Consider the following 19424-nt stretch of genomic DNA (forward strand, 5'->3'; position numbering starts at 1 on the left):
TGTATCAGTCTCAACAGGAAGGAGACCACATATCCCCAAGTCACACACCTCAGGGACCAAACTACAGTGGAACTGGTGCCCACCATATATTCACCTTTCTTGACTACATACCCTAGGACCAAGCTCAAAGTGTTAACAAGATAGAGTACAACCTACAGAGCACGATTAAAAGCGTAACGCTGCAATTAACCAGCGGAATATACAGAAAACATGTCCAGGACTTTTGGTAAACTCCTGGGCAATCTTCGCAGGTAAAAGCAAGGCCTGGCCTGTCAGGGTAGGTGCCCTGATATGAGAGCCTAATCCAGTCAATTTGGGACAGTCTACTCTAACACCTCCTCCCTCAAACTCATCCCTGTTTTATCTTCATGTCTTATTTGATTCCCCTAGTTATCTTCTCAAGCAAGTAACTATTTGTTCACTGTTCTCTAAACCAGGGGTCCCCAACCCCAGGGTCATGGACTGCTACTAGTCCATGGCCTGTTAGGAACTGGGCCGCACAGCAGGAGGTGAGCAGTGGGTGAGCGAGTGAAGCTTCATCTGTATTTACAGTCACTCCCCATCGCTCGCATTACCACCTGAGCTCCGCCTCCTGTCAGATCAGCAGTGGCATTAGATTCTCATAGGAGCGCAAACCTTACGGTGAACTGCGCATGCGAGGGATCTAGGTTGCACGCTCCTTATGAGAATCTAATGCCTGATGATCTGAGGTAGAGCTGAGGCAGTGATGCTAGCACTGGGGAGCGGCTGCAAATACAGATTATCATTAGCAGAGAGGTTTGACTGCACAGAGACCATAATAAATCAATGGCTTGCAGACTCATACCAAAACCCTATCAGTGAGTGGCAATTAAGCTGCATCTTACGGAGCAGACTGGACATAAGCCACACTTCGGGTGTCACTGTCTCCCATCACCCCCATATGGGACCATCTAGTTGCACGAAAACAAGCTCAGGGCTTCCACTGATTCTGTATTATGGTGAGTTATATAATTATTTCATTATATATTACAATGCAATAATAATAGAAATAAAGTGCACAATAAATGTAATGCACTTGAATCATCCCAAAACCATCCCCTCCCCTCCCTGAGTCTGTGGAAAAATTGTCTTCCACGAAACTGGTCCCTGGTGCCAAAAAGGTTGGAGACCACTGCTCTAAACTGACTTACTAATCAATCTTCTCTAAGTTTGAGCAACAGAAGTCGGTCTTCTGAAGCCCTCAGTATCCCCTGAACAAACTCATCCTCAGGGTTCCAGATTAAGACAATTAAGAGACCCTCACTCTGGAGGAGCAAGGATTACAGTGAACTTGAGAACCTCCTCAATGAATTCCTCAATGTCCACAATTAACTGGAGACCAACCTATCACACTGGACAAGACACACCTCACAGAGCACAGCTTCAGGATATATATCCAACTGCTAAGTTTGTGAGGAAACTTCCCCCTCCACTTTGGACACTTCTAGACAGTTGGAATTTTTTGTTTTCTAAACAACAGAACATATATTACTTTCAGGAGGTGTTAACTTCAGGAATTTTTCTTCTGAAAATATTCAGGAAATTCAAGCATCCAATCACCAGTAACTTGTATTCATGAATCTCACAAAACCAGGGAAAAATGAATTTAACCAACTTTTTTATATTACTCGGAGAAGTCTCCAATGAGAACAACCTAACAAAATCACAGGGTTCTTCATACCTTGTTAATGTTGTTGAGAAACGCTGGTCATATAATTGATGGTTGACTAAACAACAGTTTCACGTCATTTAAGAATAATGAGCATAAACTCACAAATATTTTAAATGAAACAAATAGAGAAAAGAAATACCTCAAGTTCCACGAGGGCTGCAGTCACTGCATCTGTTGCAAGGGCACCAGCCTGTAGCTTTTCAATTGCCTATGAAACCAAGGGGCAAGATTATTCATTTTAAAACCACAACTTCTTAAACATACCCAGAAACTTTCCAAAGGCTTGAAGAAGTGTAGGAGACATTCAGAGTTAATAAAAATTGATCACTAGAGTTCCGTTCCATACCTCAAGACATAAACGACTTAGATTTAAGATAAGCAATTATTCAGGATAATTTGTAATATAGCTCACTTATTATTATTCAAATTAAGACAATGAATAAATTTAGCCACTAAATACAAAATGCAAGGAATTTAGTAAGTGAAAGGGCTTCATTCATCACAGGGCAGTTCACAGAACCATAGAAATTATATGAATTCCATTTTGAAATTTGAATTCATATTTTATACAGACTAAGCTAACCATTTCTCATCCCACCATTACTACTCTCTCTACCCCTAACAATAAAAAGTAGTTACTTTCAGTCACAGAGGCATTTCAGAATCCTTAGATGGAGCATACTTTTGACAAAAGCATTTTTGATTCTATAAGGTATTCTACATCGAGATAAACATATAATCTTCCTTTGTAATATAATCTATAGAGAGCAAAGGTCACTAAAATCACCTTGCTTCTTAGGTATAAACTAAGACAGGAAAGAAAGAGAAGGAAGACTGATTTTTAAATGAATAATTGAAGCTCCGATTTATTCAACAAAGATCAAAAACTAAGCACTGTATTCCTCATGAAACTTTTAAGAAGTTCATTTGTTGTATAAATTAAGGAGGCTGGTTACACGCTCTAAATGTATTATATACAGAACTATATTCCTATAAAACCATTTCTTCTCAGATAACAAAAAGATTTCACACTTTGAAAAATAAGATAAAGTAATATAAAATAGCTTAAAGAATATTTACCTTTATTATAAATTTCTTTTTAAAATGAAATCCCTGTAACCAAATATTCTTATTCATTTATGAGATTTCATTCATAAGAAAAATCTTGGATCGCTAATGAAGTATAATCTTCTTTAAATGGTATGTAAATATAAATGAAAAGAGCTGAGAGACCCCTATTTACTTGATATGCAATGTCCAATTAACATTCTATTTGCATAAAAAGTAATGGAAGGTTTGCCTACAAGAGTATACAGTCAGGATCAAAATAAAAACAAACAATATTTCTTCTGAGTCCATTCCTGCCCCCACATTAAGTATTCAACAATTTAGCAAAACCTCAAAAAACAAAGATAAAAAAAAAAAAGCACAACTGAGTACAAGGGCAAAGTTAAACTCAGGAATGACAATGAATTTGCTATGATAAAAATTACGTGATGGAAAAACAGAAGGAAAAAGTACAGGATAATCTCCCTAAGAAGAACACCCATTTTAATTTTTTATTATTTTTTTTCTTCCCTTCATAGAAAGACACATTGGCTGCCTTTGAGCTGTTTTCCCTACCCCTTCTATAGAGCTCAGTGCCGTTTCAAAGATTAAAAGATATATGATTATGTGCCCACAATTCCAAAAATACAGACTTTGATCTGGGAAAGGAAGGAAAAGATCTAAACATGATTTGGAGAATAAAAAACACAAAACAAAACAAAAAAAGACCCCACAAATACGAGCAAAATTACTTTGTGGCCCAAACCAAAGACTGTCTTATAAATCAAACCTTAAAATTTTGAATTTCAAGGTAAAGCTGCTTTTGGTCAAAACTAAACTGTTTCAATCAGACAGAATACATTCTCTTCATACCTTCTGACAAGCTCGTTTGCATACGTGTTTATATTCCTTGGCTTTGGATTCAGAATGATAACCTGCACCTGTAGTGAAAAAAAAAGTCAATTGTCAACTGTCATTAAGATATCAGAGACCTTGCTTATATTATATATAAATAGCTCATATAAACTGATGCTCTCCTAGTGACAATAAAACTATTGTCCTAAGTGCATGGAGTCTTAAAAATCTAACAGCTTCTTTCTGCACCATAAGTCTTTTTAATACCATGCCTTATCTCCTCTTTCAACAGCTATTTTCCTACTAGAGGCACCAGAAATAGCTTATGTCCCCAGAGCAGCTTCCCCAAGGTCACCTCTCCTTTCGAAAACTTCTCCAAAGTTAGGAGTTTTTTAGCTGGAGTTGATAACCCAGGCAGTGTCAAGGACAGAGTCCCTCTAAGTTCCTCTCTGTTGACCTTTGGAAAGTCCCTGCCAGAATTCTTAAGAGTGACTTCAGAAAACTAGGTAGTTTCTGAATAATACTTGAAGTTGAGGGGTGTTATATCCCACCTGTCAACAACCACCACCAATATCACCATTCCTACCCAAACTTTTCCATCCGCTCACCCCTGGAATGTAGCTCAGGGTGTCTCTGAAATCTCAGTGATAGTATATTCACAACTGCCTATTAGAAATCCTGGTGGTCCCTGTCTCTTAATCAAACACCCAGCAACTTCCTCAAGAGAATGGCTCTGAAATTTGTTTCCCTAAAAGGAGTAATACTTGCTTAGTTAGGGATTTGAGAATAACCTAAACAAGAAAGAAACCAAGACAAGAGCCCTTAATCAAAGTTTTTTAACTTTTTCTGAACCTCCCCCTCAGCCCCCATCCCAGCCCCCTGCTGGGCCCCGAAGGGGTCCAAAGTAGGGAAGGTTAAAGAACTACATCTCTGTATAGCTGATTCACTTTGTTATAAAGCAGAAACTAACACACCATTGTAAAGCAATTATACTCCAGTAAAGATGTTAAAAAAAAAAGAACTACATCTCTAAGCCTCAGGGCTTCTCCTGTGAGACTGCAGACTATGACACAAACTTAACCCACCTTTCACCAGGGCAGAGAAAAAACAAACCCAAGAAGCTATGGTTAAGGGACCCAAGAGAACAGAAAAGATGCCCAAACAACACAAATCCATAACACACGCAAATGTTAGTCCCATTTCTCAAGCAAACTCTGAAACTTCACAGAACCTGCGCCAATATTTAACAGGGCTCTCTTCATGGTTCACTAATAAATGATCCCAGGTCTGTTGTCTTAGCAGGCCCCAAACTTTGAGCAGTGTTTCCCAAACCATGGGATACTATAGCCAAATAGATAATTTTAGTGTGTGGATAACAGCACCAATAGCATTAACATATCAATCCTCTACTTAGAATAGGGAAACCATCTCAGCATTACTCCAGGAGATCTTTAATACCTGATTAACACTTGCTAACTCCTCTACTTAACAAAGGAAAGGTAAGCTTAGGATCTAAGCAGCTGACAAGCAACAGAACCTAAATAAAATTTAATCACACGGGTTTTTTTGCACTGTGTTTAAATTATTTTCTCTTCACGCATGTGATACCAACATTCCACTTAATTAAAGATAAGTTTCATCTTTAAAATGTTAAGGTTAAAAAGTGTTTACCTTTTTTTAATATTAGGTAAAATATAGGTAGTATACAGATCTGGGGCAAAGCAAGAATCTACTACTCAAATGACTAAAACGTGGGCAAGTCTCCTTTAGTGCTAAAAAAAAAAAACACTTTTAAAATCTCTACACTGGAATTGAAATTTTGTTCCTTAAATGTACAAGATACATAATGCTGCATAATCAATCACTCTATCTGAACTTCTAATAATTTAGAAGGGGAAGGTCACCCTTCATCCATACAATTTCCTGTCATAACCCAGATTTCCTCCTATTACAGCTGGCCACTTTGTCGGCCTGGCACCAACTTTGTCTAAGAGCCACAGCCATCAGGGTGTGTCTGAGACAGTGGGGAGGCCACAATGACTGTCATAGAAGGCAAACCTTTCCAACTAATCAAAAGCTCCACGTTGTTGCTTTTACACATCTCAGGCCTTTCTTGGACATTTTTCAAATACTCATTCTGAATGAAATAACTCACTGGGTACTATGAAAGATGCACCACCACCATGGTGTAGTGGAAAGAACACTGGACTAGGAATCTGAGTTGTTTCTATAAATTTACCTCACTTCTTTGAAAAATCATTTGAAAGAAAAGGAAACTGAACCTGGTTTTTGTTTTGTTTTTGGTTCTTCTGGATTCGATTCTATAAGGCTTCCGGAGTTGTCTGTGCAGTTTAGATACAGCCAAAAGTTAATGACCAGGAAGAACACCAGTTTGACAAGAAGAAACAATTCCACCCCTCACCCCGTATCAAAGCTAATCTTGCTGCCATCCTGTATGACTGTCTGAGGAAAGTTAAAAGGAGACCCAGCCATTCCTTCTTCCTTCACAGAGGTCATGAACTTTAGACGCTAAATGCAGACAAATAAAAATGACTAAAGAAAAAGGGGGGGGGGGGAAGACCTACATAGGGCTGCACTGCTTAGAAACCCTAGAGGCTTCGATGATGGGGACTCAGGGGTTGAACTCACTGTGTCTGTCTTCAAGGTACTCTGAAGTAGAGATTACAGGCTGATGAGGTGCCAAGAGCACTAGACTGGGACTTAAGGGCTCACTTCAGGGTGTCTCAGCCTGGCTCTTGTACGAAAGAGCCATGTGGCTGAAGCCACTTAATCTCTCTGGTTTTAAGGCTCCTCTTTTATAATATTAAAAAGGCAAACTAGCTCTAAGACTGTGTAAATTATACTCTAAGATGGACAAAGTCAAAAATGGGGTCAATAAAATTTTTTCAGCAGCGTTATTTTTAAAAACACAAACCAGAGTTTAAACAATTACTGTGTCTGGTTTTAACAACACCTAAATACGGGGTAAAAGTAAATAATAGAGTAGGTGAGTGAAGGAGACAAAGGAAGAGTCGTCATTATAAGATCTTCTAAGTGGGGAGCTAGGGGGAGGCCCTCACTCTATCGAAGTCAGTCTCTTTGGTTCCAGCTCCTCTGGCAGTTTGCCTCCTCCAGATATGAAATTCAATTCCTGGTGTACTTCAAGGCAAGGGAAAAAAACATTATTTTCATCTTCCAACTCACCCACTTAGAGCTTACCTGCATGCACCAACACAAAGCCCCCTCGCTTCTCTTTATGGGGCTGCTTTGTTTCCAACTCTTTAGCTGTTATTTTAACAGCCGAAACCTGAGATGATCTGGAAGGTAGTCCTTCTCCAGAACTCATCCCCTTCTCCATGGTCATTCTCCAAGATCACCATCTTCTACTGGGAAAAGAGCATACTTCCATCCAAAAGTAACTGCAGGAGAGGAATTACTCTAAAGGAAAACAGGCAAAGAGGGTTTGCATTTCTTTCCACTAACACACACGTAACATACAAATTTGTGCACAGATAACTTGCAAAAAAAAATTAGAAACCTAATTTTAAAGTTATTTAACTGGGTAATACAAAGAATATACAAAGGTTAGAATTTAAATCTCTCTGTCCACTGACAGCACTTGCTTGAAGTCACATAAACAAAAGAACTGTTGTAAAAAGACTTCATATTGAGTCCAAAGATATTTTATCTTTCATTTTATCTACATTGAAGAAAACCACAACACAACTTAAATATCACTTTCTACTCCCTCCAAACCAAATGCTAATAACCTCTGGGACATTCTAGAACCACAGGCAGTGCTGGCAACATCACTGAGCCTTGATATAAAGCCTAGATTGCTGCTTATTTTTTTCTCCAGGTTTATTGAGATATAATTGACATACACCAGTGTATAAGTTTAAGGGGTACAACATGATGATTTGATACATGTCTATACTGCAAAACGATTGCCACAACAAGGTTAGTTAACACATCCATTACCTCATATAATTACAATTTTTGGTGTGTGGTGAAAACATTTAAGAGCTATAGATTGCTGCTTGCTTAAAGAAATGAAGCAACATACAGATTTACATCTGCCTGTGAAGAACCGCTTAAGAAAAACAGTGTAATACTTCACAGCTCAATCAAAAGACAAATGCTGGGACTTCTCTGGTGGCACACTGGTTATGAATCTGCCTGCCAATCAAGGGGACATGGGTTCAATCCCTGGTCTGGGAAGATCCCATATGCCGTGGAGCAAGTAAGCCCATGCACCACAACTACTGAGCCTGTGCTCTAGAGCCCGCGAGCCACAACTGCCGAAGCCCGTGTGCCACAACTACTGAAGCCTGTGAGCCTAGAGCCCATGCTCTGCAATGAGAGAAGCCACCGCAATGAGAGAAGCCAACACAATGAGAAGCCTGCATACATCAACCAAGAGTAGCCCCCGCTCACAGCAACTAGAGAAAGCCCACGCACAGCAACAAAGATCCAACACAGCCAAAAACAAATAAATTAATTACATACATTCATTTAAAAAAAAAAAAAAAATTCTAACAAAATTATATGACTAAACCAAGAAATTAAAATAACACTTGTGCGTATACTTGTTAATTTTCATGAAAGCGTTATTTCTGAGGTTCTCAAAAGATAAATGATAAAATACAAAACTTAATAAAACAAATTACAAGCAACTTAAACCACAAACTTTCCAATTTTTCTCACAAATTCACAAGCTTCTAGCAATCTTGGCTTAATAACAATAACGATGGCAGAACACACTTCAGACTGGGGAAAAGTGGATCATTTAAAACTCGACAGAGGGCTTCCCTAGTGGCGCAGTGGTTGAGAGTCCGCCTGCCGACGCAGGGGACACGGGTTCGTGCCCCGGTCCGGGAGGGTCCCATGTGCCGCGGAGCAGCTGGGCCCGTGAACCATGGCCGCTGAGCCTGCGCGTCCGGAGCCTGTGCTCTGCAGCGGGAGAGGCCACAGCGGTGAGAGGCCCGTGTACCGCAAAAAAAAAAAAAAAAAAACTCGACAGAGATTTGAAGAAAATACCAGAGTCATGCGGTTGAAATTACTTAAACACCTAGATTCACATTGTTAGGTAAAAATGTATACCTTATTCTAAATTGAGAAATGGGGAAGGAGGAGCACAAGTCTTTTCTAATAGAAAACATAAATAGTAACGTAAAGAGTGACTTAGCCAACTAGTCCAAAAGAACAGTGTTACTCAAAGTGTGGTCTGCAGACCAGTGCTTGTTACCAGTCTGCAAGAGATTATTTTATTCATATATTAATTGCCTTATTTTTTTTTATTGGAGTAAAATTGCTTCACAATGCTGTTAGTTTCTGCTGTACAGTTAAGTGAATCAGCTATATGTATACCTATATCCCCTCCCTCTTGGACCTCCCTCCCACCCCACCCCGCATCCCACGAATCTAGGTCATCACAGAGCACCGAGCTGAGCTCCCTGTGCTATACAGCGGGTTCCCACTAGCTATCTATTTTACACATGGTAGTGTATTTATGTCAAACCCAATCTCTCAGTTCATCCCACCCTCCCCTTCCCTACCTGTGTCCACATGTCCGTTCTCTACATCTAGTGCACATTTTCAATAAACAATGTGTACAGTTTTTGTAATTCTTTTCTATTTCCTCATGTTTTGTTTATAACTATATTTTTGAAACAATTTTATCTGCTACATCTAATACAATTATGAGCTTTTACTTTTATCTTTCATTCACAGTTCCATATCTCTGTTTTGTTTTGAGGTTTTGTGGTTTTTTTGTTTTGTTTTTTTCATTTTACAAAAGAAATGGTCAACAAAGGATTGAAAAAAATTTTTAACTTGGTCCTTCACACCAGAAATGGTCTGTGAAGCACTGCAATATGGTATTTTAACTTCCTTTAATTCCTGGTTAAAAAGAGTTCATTTAATTTTTATTATATGTCATTTCATTTAAAGGACAAATAATTTTAAATCATATATATATGCTGTTGTATTAAAATGTTTACATATATTCATAAATTTTGATTACAAAAGAGTGCTGAGGTTAATTACATAACAGTGGATTAAAATGCCTGTTTTTGTTTTTGTTTTAGGTGGTAGCTCTCTCCCTGAGGATGGATTTTCTTCCAACGACTTCACAAGGATCTGCATCAATTACCTTTATTTGACTTTGGTTATTTCTCTGAGATAGGTTACTATTTATTCCTGTGTCGGTTGACGAAGTCAATTTAAATGATTAGCAGTTCATCTGCCAGTCTATACCTGCCATGAGGTCTGGCCTAGCCATGAAATGAGCTTGGGCCCACTTGTCCCACAAACATAGTTGTGTGAAAACTCAGGCTTTGGAATATTCAAAGCTTCAGTTTAAATGAAACCATATCCAAGCAGTATGAGCTATAAAACTTACTCTGACTCACTGTCATCAGATGCATTTTTTTTCATGAATAACAAGTTAGAACATCTATATTTTATAATGAATAAGATTTGATGTAATAGGCACTCTTAATATATGTGAGAGATTTAAAAACACTACTTCTCAAGCTTGTCTGAAAAAAATAAAATGTGGAAGATGAATCAATATGCAATTTCTTAAGCAATCTACCATCCCTCAGAGACTATCTGAAATTTTTTTATTTAGCAAACCATGTCATCTCAATAAACTCCCCCAAAAATGCTGGCCCCAAAGTTCTGCTGGACTGGGAAAGGAACTCAAGTAGACAGGCTATCCAATGTACAACTCTGGCCTCCAGCTCCCAATGGTTACTGGAATATTTTTAATTCAATTAGAAATGAAGCAATTTCTACTCCAACATCAGTTTTTGTTTAACTCAGAACCCATTAAAAGTCTGACCTTCCTAACAGAATTCCAACAAATGTCTCAAAAAACAAAAAGACAAAAGGGGGGGTAGGGGGAAGTGGGCAAATCCCAGTTTACAGAAAAATTATACAACAGTCTAACAGATCAAAAGATGCTAAACCGGGCTTCCCTGGTGGCACAGTGGTTGAGAATCCGCCTGCCAATGCAGGGGACACGGGTTCGAGCCCTGGTCCAGGAAGATCCCACATGCCGCAGAGCAACTAAGCCCGTGCGCCACAGCTACTGAGCCCGTGTGCTACAACTACTGAAGCCCGCGTGCCTAGAGCCCGTGCTCTGCAACAAGAGAAGCCACCGCAATGAGCAGCCCGCGCTCCGCAACAAAGAGTAGCCCCCGCTCGCCGCAACTAGAGAAAGCCCACACGCAGCAACGAACACCCAACGCAGCCAAAAATAAATTAAAAAATAAATAAGTTTATATTAAAAAAAAAGATGCTAAACCTCACTCAGAAGAAAAATGCAAAATAAAACTACACTCACATATCATTGGACTAGCAAACAAACAAAAAAAAGTAAAATAATACCATGTTTTGAGGATATAGGGAACCAGGAGTTCTCATACATTGCTAGTAGCAGCAACTCAACATGGACAATTGGGCAAAATAAACCAAAATTATAAATACACACTGAAAGACTGTCTGTAATGGGAAAGATATGGACCAACAGTATGTCTTGATGGAAGTGCTTAAAAATAAATGCAGCTCTTGGAAAAAATGAGAACGTTCTTGATATACAAATATGAAATGATCAGTCTTGAAGACATTTTAGCAAGTAAAAAACACGTGGTACAGAAGTATATGCAGTACCATATTTTGAGGGAGGGGAGAAAAAAATACAGTTAAATATATATATGCAAAGCACAATCTGGAAGAATATATCAAAAAATAGCATTAATAGTGGTTACCAGAAGATTTGGGTGACTGGTGGACAAAGGAGGGATGGAAATTTCACTGTTTACCATTGTGTACCTTTTGATTTTGAAAATCTGAATTCATTACTTACAAAAAAAAAGCTTTTTATACATTTATTTATGAGAACACAGGTAACTAGCCAAGTCCAAGCCCCAAAATAGGGCAAGCCTATGGGATCCCACTTCAAACCTTCACTAAGAGGAGAAATGCCATATTCTGAAGGTTCTCAACACTCATCCCACCTACAGAAGGAATAGACAAAAACATGGCCAATCAACAATACTGGCCAGGGCTTCCCTGGTGGTGCAGAGGTTAAGAATGTGCCTGCCAATGCAAGGGACACAGGTTTGAGCCCTGGCCTGGGAAGATCCCACATGCCACGGAGCAACTAAGCCCATGTGCCACAACTACTGAGCCTGTGCTCTAGAGCCCGCAAGCCACAACTACTGAGCCCAAGTGCCACAACTACTGAAGCCTGTGCGCCTACAGCCCGTGCTCTGCAACAAGAGAAGCCACGACAATGAGAAGCCCGCAACGAAGAGTAGCCCCCGCTCACCACAACTAGAGAAAGCCCGCGTGCAGCAACAAAGACCCAACACAGCCATAAATTAATTAATTTTTTAAAAAATACTGGCCCAAGAGGTCTTTTTTGGTTTTGTTTTTCTGGATCTTGAACTTCTAGGGCCACACAAACCCCAGATAATCCTAATTTAAAAATAAATAAAATTAGTATTTGATCTCTACAGTTAAGACTAAGGAGTAAAAAAATAAATCATGACCAAAGATTGACATCAAATATATACCATCCTTTTCTAACTCACCTTGTAGTCATCTTGGACTGCGCCCAGTTTCCAAATCCTATAGATTTCTTCTCAAGCATTTAACTTCCTTCTCCCTACTGCCTTGACCCTTGTTCAGCTCACATACCTCTTAGCATAAGCATTACAAAAAGCATATTAACTTTTCTCCCCAAATCCAGGCGGTCATAAAACAACCATCTACAAAAGGCTGCCAAAATAAATCTCATAAAGGACAATGCTAATCAAGACAAACAGCATGCCAAAAGACATGAGCAGGCAATACATAAAAAAAGAAATATAAACTGGATATCCAATATTAAAGAAAGAATATTCAAAGAAATACAAGAAAAAGGAAGAAAGAAATCTAATTAGCACTGTATTGCCATCATAAACTGATGTACCCGTTTTGAAAAGGAATGTGTCAGAAAGTACCAAGAGCCTTAAAATATATAATTTTGTATATACCCGCTCCCCAGAGATACTTTATATATGAACTAGTCTATATAGACACAAATAATACTACCATGGATTCCTCTAAAGAGTACTGGGAGACTGGAGAAGAGGGAGGGGCAAGGATGAAAGGGAAAATTGATTTTTCTCCTAATAACATCTCATATTTGAATTTTTTTTTAAGTGGGTACTATTTACTAAAAAGAGAAGATTTAAGTTCTCTGTCTCTGGGACCAAGATGAATGTAAATTAACTTGATTATCAAGGGCAGAAGAGAAACTCAGAATAAAACACTTTCTTTGCTTCAGGGACTTTTATGGCACTGATTTAAGGTCTAAATCTTGACTCTATTTCTCTCAAAGATTGTTTCATTTTCCTACTGCATGTGATGACACTATTTTTTTTTCCATTAAGCCATTTAGAACACTACCACATGTCCCGTTTGCCTCTGGTGTTGAAGTTTTTCACTGTAGATTTACTTAGTCTTTTAGAAGCAATTGAAGGAGGAAGGAAGTCATGGAATCCATTCATCTTAAGAGAAAGGCTTTTAGAGAAATCCAGCCCTTAAGCTATAGCAACTGATGAATAAAGAATCATTTTGTTGCTCTTAACATCATGAGATTGAAGGTTTAATGCCTCATTAAATGAGCTCCAAAACATACTTATTTCATCTTTGACCCAGTAATTCCACTTCTGAGAACATTTTCTACCAAAATAATTTTAAATACAGAAAAGGTTTTATGCCTTTTATGCTGTGTTTAACATAGGATAATTTAGAAAAACAAAAATCTGGGAGCGACTTAAATACCCAACATAGAGAAATAGTTAAGAAAATGATAATCTATGTGTTTCCGATCAACTGGTTTTTGAAAAGGGTGCCAAGGCCATTCAATGGAAAAAGGACTTTTCAACAAATGGTGCTGGGAAAACTGGAGAGCCACATGCAAAAGAATAAAGTTGGACTCCTACTGCACACCATATACAAAAATTAACTCTACATAAATCAAGCCCTAAATGTAAGAGCTAAAACTATATAAAACTCTTAGGGAAAAGAAAACAGGAGTAAATCATAATCTTGGATTTGGCAGTGGTTTTACATATGACACCAAAAGCACAAACAACCAAAAAAAAAAAAAAAAAAAAACCAGATAAATTGGACTTCACCAAAATTTTAAACTTTTGTACTTCAAAGGACACCCTTCAAGAAAGTGAAAAGACACCCCACAAGACGGGAAAAAATGGAAGAAATATTGCAATCTGATAAGGGACTTGTGTCCAGACTATATAAAGAACCCATACAACTTTAAAATTTCTTTAAAATTTTTTTAATTCAATTTAAAATTGGGCAAAGGAATTGAACGGACATTTCTCCAAAGATATACAAAGGGCCGATAGGCACAGAGAAAAGAAACTCAACACTATCAGACATCAGGGAAATGCAAATCAAAACCACAAGATACCATTCCACAACCAATGGAATGGCTATAATCAAAAAGACAGACAATAAGTGTTAGCAAGGATATGGAGAAATCAGAACCCTCATATCCTGCTTGTGCAGGCCACCTTGGAAAACACCTGGCAGTACCTCAAAAAGTTAAACAGTTACCACATGCCCCAGCAATTCCACTCCTAGGTATACATCTAAGAAAACTGAAAACATACGTCCACACAAAAACCTGTACATGAATGTTTATAGCAGAATTATTCATAATAGTCAAAAAGTGGAATCAATCCAAATGTCTATCAACTGATGATGGATAAACAAAACGTGGCATAGTTACATAATGGAATATTATTCAGCCATACAAAGGAGTGACGTACTGATACATAATACCACATGGATGAACCTTGAAAACATTATGCTAAGTGAAAGAAGGCAGACAACAAAAAGCCACATATTATACGATTCCACTTACATGAAGGATCCAGAATAGGAAAATCCATAGACACAAAGTAGATTAGTGGTTGCCAGGGGTGGGGGAACAAGGGGAGGAGAGATCAATGGTGAGTAACTATAAGGGTACAGAGTTTCTTTTGGAGGTGATGAAAAAGTTATGAAATTAGATAGTGATGATGAGTGCACAACGTTGTGAATATACTAAAAACCACTGAAATTTAAATTTAAAAGGGTGGAATTTTATGAATTATATCAAAAAAATCCGTGTAATAGACACAATGTATAAAACATGCTTTTTGGTTAAAATCACATTTTATACACATACACTATGATGCTAAGTAGGTTAAGAATACGCTATTTTGGGGCTTCCCTGGTGGCGCAGTGGTTGAGAGTCCACCTGCCGATGCAGCGGACGCAAGTTCGTGCCCCGGTCCGGGAGGATCCCACATGCCGCGGAGCGGCTGGGCCCGTGAGCCATGGCCGCTGAGCCTGCGCGTCCGGAGCCTGTGCTCCGCAACGGGAGAGGCCACAACAGTGAGAGGACCGCGAACCGCAAAAAAAAAAAAAAAAAAAAAAGAATATTCTATTTTTTAAATGTAGGGAATTCCCTGGCAGTCCAGTGGTTAGGACTCCCAGTGCTCTCACTGCCAAGGGCCCAGGTTCAATCCCTAGTCGGGGAACTAAGATCCCACAAGGCACACAGCGCAACCAAAAGAAAAAAAAAAAGTAGAAAGAAAGAGATCAAAATGTTGGGCTGAGGGCTTCCCTGGTGGCGCAGTGGTTGAGAGTCCGCCTGCTGATGCGGGGAACACGGGTTCGTGCTCCGGTCTGGGAGGATCCCACGTGCCGCGGAGCGGCTGGGCCCGTGGGCCATGGCCGCTAAGCCTGCGCGTCCGGGGCCTGTGCTCCGCGGCGGGAGAGGCCACAACAGTGAGAGGCCCGTGAACCGCCAAAAAAAAAAAAAAAATGTTGGGTTGGGGCTGGTGGAACCACAGATGATCTCTTTTTTAATATTTCTACATTTTCCAGATATTTTTTAGTAAGCAGGTACTGCTTTGTATAAGTGGGGGGAAAGCTTTATTTAAACAAAAAAGCAAATTATTAAACTCCCAAGTGTATGAAAATTCCTTAGCTTAGTATGCAATGATCTCAGTCACATGGTCCCCAAAATACCTTTCATTCCCCTCCCCTACAGAGGCGAATCAAGTTGAACTCCCTCCTTCCGGAAACACGATGCCCTCTATTTTCAGGGCACCTCCAGTTCCTGTTTTCCACCCTCTCCAGTTGCTCCTTTTCCATCTTCTTGGTCCTTTCCTCTTCCTTCTCCACCTGAGCAGTAAATGCTAACGTTCCCCGGGACTCTAACCAGGCCTCTATTACACTATAGGGCTGCTTTCCCCCACCTGCCACGCAGGACCAGGACGCACACCCTCGGGTCTCTACGAGCCTCGAACTCGGAGAAACCGCAGCCCGAGACTGCAAAGTGGGTGAAGGACTGCAAGAACTGCCTCCCCACACACAGACAGTCCCTTCCCCGGAGAGGGAATGAAGCCGCCAAGCTGCAGCCGCTGGGAGGGACCCGCCGCGGGCCCCACGCGCGACCGAGACTCGGGCACGAGGGACGTCCCGAGTCCCTTCCTCCAGCACCGCCCCCAGCAAGGGGCATCCGGCGCGCCGCCCGCACCCGGCCCCGGAGAGGACGTCCCAGCGAGAGCGCGGCGCCCGGACAGAGGCAGCGCACGTCGCGGCAAGGGCGCGGACAGCGTGAGAAAGAGAGACACTCACCCGCGTCAGCCCCGAGCCCTCACAGCACCGGAAGTAGTCACCCACCCGTTGCCAGGGTGAGGAAGCGAGGGTGACGTCAAGGTTTTCCATTGGCCGTGAGCATAACCACGTGGCCGGAAGCAGGCGCCCACACTCTGCTTGGTCTCCTCCCTCTGCCCCGGAGTGGTTCACCTGGTCGGGGAGGTGCAGGGAGGACACCACCTGGACCCTCGCCGTGAGCTGCGCAGGCGCCGTTGCCTCTCTCTCTTCACCCCGCCTCTTAATGAGCCGGAAGGATGTGATCGTCTTATCTGGGTGGTTGGCAGACTAGCGATGTGTTGCGGAATGAAGTTAAACTAGTCATCATTTATTAAGATGTCACTTAAGAGCTTAATTTCATTCAATCCTTGCAACCCCCCCACACAGTAGGGAAAACTAGAGTTCTGCCTGGATTACATGTGGGAGGAAAGGGCTAGCCTTGCCCTGGGGAGAAGGAAAATGCCGGTGGCCTTTCTTTTAGCCTCTAGCATCTAAGACCAAGACCTAGTAACATTATGTAATCTCTTTAATGTTTCCTTGTAACTATTAACATGAATAGTTACCATGTAACTGTAACCGAAAGTGGGATCCGGCTGCTTGCCGCTCAAAAGCAAATAAAGAAGAGGCAAGGTTGGTGGAAAGGAAAGTTCGCTATTTTGGATGTTGGATGTTGGCAAGCGGGCCGGGGGGCAACGCCTGTCCAAAGGCCAACTTCCCCAGACTGACAATCAGTGAGCAAGAGTTTTTATAGGTGGAGGGAGGGGGCTACATGCAGAAACAGCACAGTCAGCTCTGACAGTCATCTTAATCATGAGGTGATCTGACCAGTGTTCATCTGGATTGTTTTAAGTACAGTAAGTCTTCAGTTCCAGGGTTGGTTTGTTCCCATCTCCTTGAGGCCAGTTCTTGGAATTGTGGCAGCTTATGTCATGGCTACAGTCTGGTCATCATGTAGTCAACTTCTTCCACCTGGCGGGGGTTTCAGTATGTACAAGACAGCTCACAGGATATGGCTCAGAATATTAACAAGACAGCTCACAGGATATGGCTCAGAATATTATCTATAGCCCTTGAGAAGGAACTAAAGGTCCCTGACTATGCTTAATGACTAAATTATTATTATTCGGTCTCCTTTGACTGTTTTCCTTTGTTTCTGCATTTTCTCATTTCTCCGATTAAACTTATTCTTCAGGTAAAGTTTTTCCACAGACAAAAGGCAGGCTGAGGACATGGGGGCAAGGACCATAGGGTCCTGCTCCATTTCATAACCACCATTAAACCTGTCTTGGGAAGCAGAGATTAAAAGGAGTAGTTCTGGATAGCTCTCAAAGTGTGGTCCTATCACCTGGACTCGTAGCAGAAATGTGAATTCTTAAGCTTTACCCCAGACTTGCTAAATCAGAAACTTTGGGTTTGGGACCCAACAATTTGATTTAACAAGCTGTCTGAGTGGATCAGACACAACTAAAATTTGAGAACCACTGAAACAGAGGGACTTTCTCTTTAGCCTAGTTGCAGAGGTGGGTTGGGGGGTGATGGAAGGAGTGCCTCAGAAGGGGGAGCAATCAAGATGTGTACCTCCAGCAATCAAGAATGAGAGTCAGGGGACTTCCCTGGTGGCCCAGTGGCTAAGACTCCATGCTCTCAACACAGGGGTCCCAGGTTTGATCCCTGGTCAGGGAACTGGATCCCACATGCCGCAACTAAGTATTTGCATGCCACAACTATAGATCCTGTGGGCCGCAACTAAAGATCCCACATGCCGCAACAAAGATCCCTCATGTGGCAACAAAGATCCCGCGTACCACAACTAAGACCCGGCACAGCCAAATAAATAAATATTTAAAAAAAAAAAAAGAATAAGAGTGAGGAAGGCAATTTGGGGCTAGTATGGGAGACCCCAGAACTGATTCCCCTGGGATTCCTAGATAAATGTTTGTGTTAATTGTACAGGAAAGACTTTTCAACTGCTAGTAATTCCAAATTCATTTTATTAACTTTTGTATTCTCCAACATATTTTTCTGCTAGTATTTTTCTCTATGAACAAAAATAAAAGGGCATAAAAAGGTCTACTGTGAAAGTTATCTATAAAAACAGAATTTTAGATTTAAAAGGGAATGTAGGACCCTATATTAAAGTAAGTGGTTTAAAAAAGAAAAAACGTGTGTAAGTTAGCATAGACAGAGGTAGTGCAGTGGTTAAGAGCAAGGATTCTAGAAGCAAGAGAATCTGTGTTCATATCTCAGCCCTACCACCTACCAATTGAGTCACCTTGAACAATTTACTCAATCTTTCTGTGACTCAGTTTCCTCACTTGTAAAATGAGGAAAATAACAGAATCTCTCATAGAGCTGTTCTGTGGAATAAATAAAGTATGTGAAGTACTTAGGAAAGTATCAGGCCCATAATAAGTAATCAATAAATGTTACTTAAAAAAAAAATTAAGTTCAGGCTTGTTACTATAAAATATGCAAAGACTCAAACTTCTTTCTCAAATAAATGACACAATGGTATTAAATAAACCAAAAATGTCCAGTTTGCTCTTGGAGTAACTGTTATTAAAATTTGGAAAATAAATTAGTACTGTGCAATTGGAAGGTAAATTCTATATAATATAGGCATTCATGTATTGAACAGATAATTAATTAGATCTTATGCATTGTACATGAGAGGTGCTGAGGGTGTGAAGGCTTGAAAGAAGGATGGGAGGGGGCTTCCCTGGTGGCGCACTGGTTGAGAGTCCACCTGCCGATGCAGGGGACACGGGTTCGTGCCCCAGTCCAGGAAGATCCCACATGCCGTGGAGCGGCTGGGCCCGTGAGCCATGGCCGCTGAGCCTGCGCGTCCGGAGCCTGTGCTCCACGATGGGAGAGGCCACAACGGTGAGAGGCCCACGTATCGCAAAAAAAAAGAAGGATTGGAGGACCAGAGAGGTCAGCAAACAGTCAATTCCAGAGCCAAGCACACCCAGCCCCAAAGGTGACACCATCAAGAGACAACTGTACCGATGAACCGGTTTGCAGGGCAGAAATAGAGACACAGATGTAGGGGACAACCGTATGGACACCAAGGGGGGAAAGCGGTGGGGGTGGGTGG

The 19424-nt window shown here is 40.8% G+C and overlaps 1 protein-coding gene across 4 annotated transcripts in view; it reads right to left on the bottom strand.

Annotated features, from left to right (window-relative positions):
• TASP1 (taspase 1) overlaps positions 1-16335 on the bottom strand; it is a 237528-nt gene extending 221193 nt beyond the window's left edge. For 2 of the 4 annotated variants that reach the window (XR_011246719.1, XM_060031247.1), the window contains exons 1-4: positions 16310-16335; positions 6815-7033; positions 3614-3681; positions 1833-1901 (exon numbers count right to left, since the gene is read on the bottom strand). Coding sequence is in view for 3 of the 4 variants with exons in the window: in XM_060031247.1 (XP_059887230.1) it covers positions 1833-1901; positions 3614-3681; positions 6815-6959 (282 nt within the window). In the remaining variant the exon portion in view is untranslated. Of the gene's footprint in view, positions 1-1832; positions 1902-3613; positions 3682-6814; positions 7034-12198; positions 13198-15927; positions 16275-16309 lie in introns of those variants that run through there. The other 2 variants (XM_060031246.2, XM_060031248.1) reach the window with 2 other exon arrangements.
• Positions 16336-19424: the final 3089 nt, after the last annotated feature.

Source organism: Delphinus delphis, chromosome 15, assembly GCF_949987515.2.
Source record: "Delphinus delphis chromosome 15, mDelDel1.2, whole genome shotgun sequence".
Classification (NCBI taxonomy): domain Eukaryota; kingdom Metazoa; phylum Chordata; class Mammalia; order Artiodactyla; family Delphinidae; genus Delphinus; species Delphinus delphis.